Source organism: Gobius niger, assembly GCF_951799975.1.
Source record: "Gobius niger genome assembly, chromosome: 5".
Lineage (NCBI taxonomy): Eukaryota > Metazoa > Chordata > Actinopteri > Gobiiformes > Gobiidae > Gobius > Gobius niger.
This window is the reverse complement of record NC_136856.1, coordinates 21,087,873-21,097,808: the sequence shown is the minus strand read 5'-3', so window position 1 is coordinate 21,097,808 and position 9,936 is coordinate 21,087,873. Positions and strand designations below refer to the sequence as shown.

Here is a 9,936-nt window from a genome sequence, read left to right as displayed (position 1 = left end):
AACCATCAAGTCTAATAAAGCAAATCAGCCAAAAACAGTGCAATGCCTTTTTAAATGTTTACATCTCATACAGATAGAAGGCAGTAAAATCCAAGTCTAAATAAAGGCTTTCCTGTACAATGCTCTTTTGGTCAAAAATGAAATGAAATCACTGGGGACAAGAAAAAAAGAGCTGCATGCTTTCTGCTTCCATTTTTAGTTTAGCTCAACAGCCTGACTTGGCCTTGTTGTAGTGACCTGCAGTGAATGAACCAGCTAAACAAACAGGTGCAACAGCAACCCCCACTTACACACTGAGTCATCCACAACTCCCACTAATGTTCCCAGCCTCTCGCACTGACACTTACAGTCTTAAACTCAACTGTGACCAGTCAGACAAAGCGTTCAGTGCTATGTTGTCAAGTAAATAAACCATAGAGGCTAAACCCAAACAGCCAAACGGGAACGTATTGACCTGAGGCAGACTCACAATACATTTCTCGCAAGGATTAAAGGTGTGTTTACCCATTGCCTTCGTGTTTTACAAAGTCACTAAATGACACAAATCTTACAAGCAACATTAAATCTGAGTGTAAGAGTGCCTCATCAGCAGTTGTGAAACATGTGTGCAATGTGACAGCCAGTGCGTGGGGGGTGTGGTCCTGGGAGCTACCGCTAATACTCTGCTCATTCTGTGCAGTTGTTTATGTCAGTGTCAGCTGACAGTGAGCTGTGGTCAGGATCTGCAGGATGCACTTATTCAGCAGTGTAGAGGAGCGCGCCTCCTCATTGGTCATCAGATAAATGACATAATGAGATAACTGAGACAGCACAAAAACAATGCTTCCGGAGCTCTGCATGTTGCAAGTGAACATCTCTTTGGGTAGAAATAAATTCAAGCTCTAGCCAGTCACTTAGTATTTTTCAATTTATCTTCAGTTATGAATATGTTGAAGGTAATTGTGTGTATGCCATGATGAGATAAATACTACTAATCTAATTTATTAAATGCAGAATACACAGAGCAGGCATCATCAACATGAGGCAGTTACTCCCAATGCCAGGATCACAGACGTTCATAATAGAAGAAAATGTATTTATTATTAGCAAAATTAAATATAAATCGTAACTGACTTTTTACTAAAATATGCAAACTTGGGACAGAATTATTGTTCTATGATTTGGTAAAGGGTGTCTGGAGTCAAAGACAGTATGAGCAATGCCATCTAGTGGTAGTTATTGAGCTGGTAGTATTTAGCTTTTTTTTTTTTTAATAAAGCTTGCAATACAATATCTTTATTGTTATTTTTCTTGCCATTTATTATGCCCTTTAAGTGCTTTATCATTGTCAATATACAAAATGGACTGATGACATACTGGCATTAGTAACCTTATAGGACATTATTGTAGGTATATATATTATATTACATATTACCATATTTTAAGTTAATCATGTAAAATACTATTGAAGCTGGGGTGCCTGATTTTTCCGGTGATTCTTTTTGTGATTTTGTTTTTGTTTTGGCCCAAACTTGTTTCTAGCTCTCACAATCCCTCCTGCTGCACATCCAGATTGTTCAAGCAAATTAATCATATGCATGTTCCACGTACGTGTAAAACTTTTAAATTGCACTAAATTAGATTCTACATTTATATTCTCTCTTATCACTCAGTTAATATTTAGGTCAAGACAATGCAACCAGATCTGTTTTTGTTTTCTGTGTTTACAACAACCTCTTTGCCACCACAGAAAAATACATATATTCTATTTTAGGCAATATTTACCATGCGAACAACAACAACAACAATAACAACAACAACAACAAAAAGTCAGGCACCCCAGCTTTAACACTACACTTACAGAAGAAGTCCCAGTGCGTCACACATGGCAACATGAGACACATTTAAACTGTAAACCCCAGGTTGGTTCATTAGAAGCAAAATTAGTCTGTCCAATAGCATCAACACAGTGTTCATCTGCCTGCGTGATTGGCTGAAAATCCCTCAGCACCTTTCCTAGGTTACTCCTCCTACATGAGGTGACCAAAGGCTTACAGTGAGCCTGATTAGTTTAGTAGCTGATGAGCCCAGTATGTAAGCAGAGACTTGCACCAAAACAAATGCATGGCCATAGACTTGCTTCTGTGAGTATTTTTCTACACTTTGCTGTTACTGTGGTTGTTGTCACTAATGTTTTACAAAATGTTGGTCATTAATGTACTCATGTGATATTGTTAGTTTAACCATAACCCAGTTGAAACACTTTAATATTGAAATTTTACTGATTTATTTTCTATTTTCTATTTCTATCTATTGACTGTTTTTAATTATGTATATTGAATGTATGTGTCTTCATCTCACGGTTTCAATATTAATTATGAAGCGAGTTTGTTACACTGCATATTTAATCAAATGTGTAATTTAGACTAGTCAACAATCATGTCTAGTGCCACACGACACTAATCACAGTGTTGTAGTCCCACTAATCATATTTGTGTCATAATACTGTGTTCATGTATTTCCATTTACATATGGAAGATTTACAGTGCAGTGACCTCAGTCTTTTTCTGCCTAAACAAATGTGGGGCAGTCTGTTCACAAGGCCGCTCTAAAGTGGCTTTAACAGATTAGCCTTGAAACACTACACATGGGCCAAAGATTTTTTTTTTTAGCTCAACTAGATTTGACATGCTTGTTGCTAACTATTATTATGTGCGTTTCTTTTAGATACATTATACAGTATTTATTTCATTCACAATGGAAAGCATAATGTATTTGAAAGCAAGGAGAAAAAAAAAACACCACATTTTTTTTTACTGGACTTGTTCCTGGCTTCAATAGGACTCAACACCCAGTCATCCTCCTTATGGTAAATATTGCCTTGATGTTTACAGACACCACTTTCGGAAAAAATGGTGGCCACTGTGCACACCTCAGGTCAACATGTTCAACCTAATAAGCAACTGCTGTACCTGGGTCTCCAAAATCCAGGAACCAATCAGGTAGGAACAATCTATATTCTGTTATCAGTAGTTTACACTTTATCAAAGTAAGGTATGAACTGAAATTATATTGAAAGTTCTGAGTTGAGAAATGTGCCATGGTTTAAAGTTTTTCTGTTTGACCATTTATCTTTAATGGTGTTTCGTAGGAAATTGACAATTCTTGTGGTGGGTCTAGACAAAGCAGGAAAAACATCCTCTATCAGGGGGATGTTAAGAGGTAATACATAAAATTTAGTGTAAAGACTGCAAAATGTAGGATAGAAATCCATTATATAATTCAATTAGGAGTCTGTGTCATTGTGTCGAAACTACTAATGTACTGCATATGCAGATATGCAGATACTGCGTACTAATGTACTGTATGTAGTATCTGCGTACATTGGTGTATGTATGAGAGTGTGAATGGGTGAGTGGTTCCTTAAAGTACTTTGGATAAAAGTGCTTTCTTAGTTGTGACCATTTACTATTACCAAATGATATGGTCCCACACAGTAGTGACTGTAATGTACCTGTCTGATGTAGAGGCCCTTGGAGGGGATGCAGGACCCACACAAGGCTGTGTGCGGTATGAGCTGAGAGTGGAGAACTACCTGGTCACTCTTCTGGATGTGGGAGGATCCGCAGAGTCCAGGAGTAGGTGGAGGGAACTCTACAGTGAAGCTCATGGAATCATCTTTGTGGTGGACTCCTGTGACAGACAGAGAATGAAGGAGGTCAATCAGGTTTTAGAAGACCTGTTGAAGCATCCCAGAGTGGCTGGAAAACCCTTGCTCGTGTAAGCGCCAACTATGAAATGTACAATAGAGTTCCTGCATGCTCCCCCTGCTCTACACTCTTATTACACCACAAACCGTGTCATATATACACTCTTTGGTGGCAGATACTGTCGATAGTGAAGTTGCCAATAGTTTTTTTTTGTCCTCTAGGTTGGCTAACAAGCAGGACAAAATTAATGCCTTGCTTGGAAGTGAATTAATTGAGATTCTCTCCCTGGAGAAGCTGGTCAACCAAAGTCGCTCTCTGTGCCATATCGTAAGTTTACGTTAAATAGTCAAATTAAAAAAATATACAAACCTCATAATTGCTTATTTTTTTCCAATTGTTTTCCTTTTAAAGGAACCTTGTTCAGCCTTAATGGATCTGCGGCGATGGTCAGACAGGAAGACTCTGAGAGGACTTCGCTGGCTGCTGCGGGCAGTTTGTCTGGACTATCCAGATCTGTGTGCCCGTGTGATCCATGACAGCAGGAGGACACTGGAGCAAATAGACAAGGAGAAAGATGGGAAGATTGACAAGATGCGCAAAAAAAACAAGGCAGACAGGTGAAACATTTTGTTGGTTGTTCCGAAAATACAAATTACATTGTGTATACTGTTGTCTATTCCTACAAGGACAGTAAAATTATTGATTACTATTATTTATTTCAGAATGGAGTCCAGCAGGTCCAGTCTTCGCCAGGTCCATCGCCCAAAGGAGAGAGAGAAAAAGACAAAAGGTGAAGGAAAACTGCAACCCATTCGGAATATGCTGCAAAAGGTAGGCAAATGCTGCACATTGTGTTTACCTTGGTGCAGAGGATTGACATACATTGTTTTATACACAGGAAGCTTCCTTAAAAAAGAAATTAACAAAGAAGAAGAAAAAGAAGCCAAAACCCTCCAAAAATGTTGAAGACAAGGAGATTCTGAGTGAGCAGGAACCAGAAAATGGAGATGGAAATGATGAGCCTACTGACAACAAAGAGACAACCAGAAGTGTCCTGATCTCGCCTAAGAAGAGTAAATTGAATAGAAAAGACAAGAGTCCAGAAGACCCACTGGCTGTGCCTGAGTTACCTACCAACGAGGAGAAGCCACTGAAGGGTAAAGCGATTCAAATCATACAGACCTGTCTTACATAACAAATAAATGTTATTTTTTGTCCAGTCAAAGTAGAAAAAAAGAAAAAGAAGAAAGTTGGCAAAGTGAAAAGAAAAAACAAGATCAACACCGAAGAAATGGCTCATACTTGTTCACAGCCTGTGGACCTATCTTCAACATTTGGTAAAGCATTTTTAAATTCTCAGTTCAGTTCACCTGTAGATATAATGTGATCTGTTTTAAAACATATCTCTCTTTCTTGATAGATCTTTACAGAAAAGCGATATTGGCCCTCAAGGAACGTCAAGAGCAGGGGCAAGGCTAAACAAAACCAGTTACTTGTTTTGTTGAAATCACTGATCCCTGAATATTTGGAGTTACCACTGTGTCATGAAGGGATAACTTAAATGACCTTCTATGAAAGGTTGCACTGTGTGTGATAGGTAGGCTATATGGTGGTTGTAATTGGTTCACCTGTGATTATTAGATTTTACATTAAAGGTGCATAATGCAACCTTTTCTGCGGAAAAGATAAAAGATACTTGTGCATATTTGACCTTGTAGAGACCGAGCGGCTGCATGAGTGGTCAGCATGGCGCCTTTACTTTCCATCACTGTGGTCTCCAGGACGCTCCAGGATCAATTGTTTGAAAGGTTCTCTCTACTGACAAACCCTCTCGCCAAAAAACGTACAAAGCAATTGATCTTGGAGCGTTGTAGAGACCACCGTGATCAAAAATACAGATGCCATGCTCACCACTCATACAGCCAAGGTCAAATACGCGCAAATATCAACCTTTTTTCGCAGAAAAAGTTGCATAATGCACCTTTAAGCAATTTTGTCAACATTTATAAATACAATAATCATAAACATCATACAAAAAATAGCTTGCATCCAACACGTGAAGAATTTCTTACATTTCTCCGATTTTTTAGGTATCGAATAATTTGCCTTTGTTTCACTTTTATTTGTGTAAAACTTTCGAAATAAAATGTTGTGTTTTTTATGTTTTTTCAGCCTATTTATTTGTCTGTTGTGTTATTTGTCAGCAACATTTCAATTTACAACCAAACTGTGCTCGTGCGGTGCCAGTTTCTGTTTGTTGTAAAGCTGCGGGGCCCCCTAGTGGCAGTGAGCGGTATTGGCAGAAGAGGCAGAAGCTAAAGCCCATCCCCCTGGCGCATCTTTGAAACCTTCCGACTCTCGCTCACACACATCAGGGAGGAAGCGGCTGTTCGCACACACAGAACATGGCTTCACCGAGGACAATAACCATTGTGGCCCTGTCTTTTGCGTTGGGGCTATTCTTCGTATTTATGGGGACGATTAAACTAACACCGCGGCTAAGCAAGGACGCATATAGCGAAATGGTGAGTATTGAAACGTGGTAAACGCGTGCATTTTGATGGAAACCCATTGTTCTGTGATGATGCAGACCTCAAAGGCTATCATGCACGAATGGTGTGCAGATTCAGAAGCTGACCTAAATAGTCATAGATAGGTTTCACTTGTGTCGGCCACGGCTTTTTTCGTGTTACGGATTTAAATGTGTATGCTTTACCTCGGATGAAACAATGAGCGTTTTCACACTATGCATGTAGCGTTTCTTCCAGTCCTTGGACATTGTTGAGAAACTGGATCCATCCCATTGGTGCCCCAGCCTCCCCAAAACAAAACAAACACGCAAAACACTGTATGACCGCCAGCAAAAAAAACATTGTGAGTGATTATGCTGATATCATTAGGACAGTGGGAGCCTGTTTTTATATTAACCACATAGAAGACCAGGTTAACCCATGTTTTCCGCTTGGATGTACGCACGCGCACTGATAGCTCGTGTCTGATATTTTATGTAGGCTAGTCCAAGCTTCATCTTTTGCCGTTTCATCTTTGGATCAGCCGAGAGTAATGGCGGCGCATTCGAGCAAATTCTGTGAGATGCACCTGCCGCTGGTGCTGATGCTGAACTAAGCTCTGACCTGTGTGAAGATGAGCCACACTGTGTTTAAAGATTTGTGTTTGTTACAATGATCAGAGGGCCCTAAAGATGATGGGATGATGTCTTTGTAACCTAATCAAGGCCTGGGCCGTTCTCTGGCTGACCCACATTCATGTCACAGTGTACAATCACAATCTTTGTCTTTTTTTCTCTCCAGAAAAGGGCCTATAAGAGCTATGCCAAAGCACTACCAGGTCTGAAGAAAATTGGTATTAGCTCTGTCCTGCTCCGTAAGATCATCGGCTCTTTAGAGGTGGGCTGTGGTGTGGTGCTTACCCTTGTGCCAGGAAAGCCAAAAGATGTAGCTAATTTTTTGCTCCTCCTGGTCATGCTGGCAGTTCTTTTCTTCCATCAACTTGTTGGAGACCCCCTAAAGCGATATGCCCACGCTTTAGTTTTTGGTATTCTCCTCACCTGCCGACTGCTTATTGCCCGCCAAAGTGAAGACCGACCAGAGAGGGAAGACAGCCGTGAAGAACAGTACCTCAATGACCAGGAAAAAAACAAAGTCAAGCAATCTTAAACTGGTCTTCCACTTTGATCCAAGCCACAGAAGAAGGGCACATTTGTGTCTGTGTGGATTGTAGTAATTGATTTTTATAAGGATATGTTCACTTCAGCTGGGAATTGCTCCTGAACACAAAACCTGATGCATAAAATATGAACTAAGTACTCTTTACTGCACTCAATGTGAAAATGTAAATGTTCATACATACATTATACTCTATACATCATCCTCTACATATCTATGGACAATCATAGTTGTGGAAATCATTGCTCATCCTGCTGGATCACTGAATTTCATCCGGGTTCTAACCTATTTCTTTTCAAGTCACACGCGTTGCTGTATCCTTTAATTAAACATTCTATTATAAGTTCTTATAAGTCACGTGGTTTAATAATTAACTGAAATCATAATACTGCTGAAACACCAACAGTCAGTGGCAGAGAAATAAATGTTTTCAATATGCATGAGTTTTAATTCCCATTGTATTCCCTTCTTGGTTCTTTCGACAGAGTAGTTTATAAATTGTAAAAGACAGCCTACCTGGGCCTGCCTCAAGTTTGCTGCTAACTTGTGCAGCAGAATGCAAACCAAATCTACCTTAATGCCTGTCCATGTGTACCTCTTGTTTTTTAGCTGATTGTCTTAAATTAAAATTGTCACCTTAGTGTCACACAATTTTTCTTCCCTTGGCCGTTTTCCCTTTTGCGAAATTACATAGAATTAACACACAATTTTAATATTTCTGAAATAATTCTGTTATAACTAGACTTGCAATAAAGATTTGAAAATGACTCCTCTGTCTTTCTTCTGCATGAATGAGAACAGGTTCTATGGCCATTGTCAGCAAAAAGGTTCATTCACAAACTAGGACTTAACTCAGGTGCAGAGATGAAAAATAAATAAATAATAAGGGCATGCAATAAAATAAACAAAGGAAAAAAATAAAAACAATTGATTTTTTTTTTTTTGTTAAAATGGCTAACAATAGATAACAAGTTAGTTAACAAGTACATTTCTCCATTGTGAGATCAATAAAGGCTATCTTATCTCATATTCTACAACGTTCTACGTATCCACAAAACAACATGATTTGGTAGATTTATAAATGTGCAATAAGCAGCAGATGTGAGTTGAAATACAACAGTGCAAATGGCCATACTGCCTTTGCCCTGCCCCATCCCGTCAGATCTCGGAAGCTAAGCAGGAAGTGCCTGGCTGGTACTTGGATGGGAGAGCGTTTGGAAACACCTGGAAGCCTGGGTGAATGTAGTGTGTGAATCAGTGGTTGGTGGTGGTCGGAAGGGCAGATGGCACAGACTGGTTGCCTCGCTTCTGTCTGACTACCCCAAGGCAGCTGTGGCTACAACAGTAGCTTACCACCACCAAGTATGGCATGATAATGTCGACAGTGTGGCGCTTTAAGAAACTTGGTAATACAGGCTTGTAAATACAAGTGTAATGGCTTACAAGTGTCTGCCACAGGACCCATGAACACCTTGTCATCATTATGGCAAGGTGTACATGGGTCCTGTGGCAGAGGGGAAACATCTGTTCTTGTCTGGATGGACCGTAGCCTTCTGCCTGAGGGGAGAGGGTCAGACAGCATCCTCATAGGATCAGCTGGTATCCAACCTGAACACGTACAGGTCATGGAGAGATGGAAGCCTATGCTGCAGTCTGTGCCTGCCCCTGGAAGAGGAGCCAGTATACTACACGGTGATGGAGGTGAGGATGGACCATGTGGGCGGCACGGTGGCGCAGCGGTGAGTGCTCACGCCTCACAGCTAGAACGTCCCGAGTTTGATTCCCATCTGGCCTTTCTGTGTGGAGTTTGCATGTTCTCCCCGTGTCTGCGTAGGTTCCCTCCAGGTACTCCGGTTTCCCCTACCACTAAAAACATGTACAATAGATTCCCCTCTGGGCCCAGGACTCCCCTGAAAAAGAGATTCTTAATCTCAGTGGGACTATCCTGGTTAAATAAAGGTCAATAATAATAATAAAAAATGTTGGTGCAGTTCTTCACAGTCATCATGGAGTCCACCTGTGAAGAACTTCAGTTGCCCCAGCTGCCGCAGAAAGAACCCCCTCGGGCCTTTTTGAAGAGGGTGCTGATACTTGACAAACCCAGTTTGTTGCGGATGCACCAATACATCAGCTGATCCACGTGCCCACGTCTCCTGTAGGCGGACCAATCACGATCCGAGATGATGAGACCGACAGTGGTGTGTTTAAGATGAACCAACTGCATGCTCATAGTACTGCTTTGGGGATTTTTTCTTCTTTTATGAAAGTGACGGAACTAGTACTAGTAAAGTGGTGTGGGATCACTTGGTCAATTGCCCTAAATGCTACTGAGGAAACACCCATATTTTCTGAATAAAGCCCTTGTAAAATACGGTAAAAGCTTTTAAGCAGAATGTAATTAGAGGGATCGCCGTGTCGTCACGTCCGAGGCACTGGTGGGCAACGCAAATGTATTAAATGGATAATAACAGTTGTATGGTGGGTCAAAGATATCGTTCACAAACCATTAATTGATTCTGTGAAAAGATCGGAACTGTAAAAGATCTGTGATTTAAACAAAC

At 40.5% G+C, this 9,936-nt stretch overlaps 2 protein-coding genes across 2 annotated transcripts; both read left to right on the top strand.

Moving 5' to 3' along the window:
• Window positions 1–2,886: 2,886 nt before the first annotated feature.
• Window positions 2,887–5,168, top strand: arl13a (ADP-ribosylation factor-like 13A; the record flags this gene model as incomplete). The annotated part of the gene is made up of 9 exons (XM_079556407.1): window positions 2,887–2,981; window positions 3,131–3,201; window positions 3,507–3,759; window positions 3,911–4,016; window positions 4,101–4,306; window positions 4,412–4,520; window positions 4,588–4,846; window positions 4,910–5,026; window positions 5,110–5,168. Exons 1-9 carry the CDS (start codon window positions 2,923–2,925, stop codon window positions 5,166–5,168), a joined length of 1,239 nt encoding a protein of 412 aa, XP_079412533.1. The 5' UTR covers window positions 2,887–2,922.
• Window positions 5,169–6,009: 841 nt separating this feature from the next.
• On the top strand, window positions 6,010–8,146 carry tmem35 (transmembrane protein 35). The gene is made up of 2 exons (XM_079556814.1): window positions 6,010–6,214; window positions 7,001–8,146. The coding sequence occupies exons 1-2, from the start codon at window positions 6,095–6,097 to the stop codon at window positions 7,364–7,366; spliced, it is 486 nt and encodes a 161-aa protein (XP_079412940.1). The 5' UTR covers window positions 6,010–6,094; the 3' UTR covers window positions 7,367–8,146.
• Window positions 8,147–9,936: the final 1,790 nt, after the last annotated feature.

Excerpts from the sequence above, each read along its gene's own strand:
- tmem35 (XM_079556814.1), top strand. The coding sequence starts at position 6,095 with ATGGCTTCACCGAGGACAATAACCATTGTGGCCCTGTCTTTTGCGTTG. Across the intron at positions 6,215-7,000 it reads AGGACGCATATAGCGAAATG|AAAAGGGCCTATAAGAGCTA; the intron begins GTGAGTATTGAA and ends TTTTCTCTCCAG.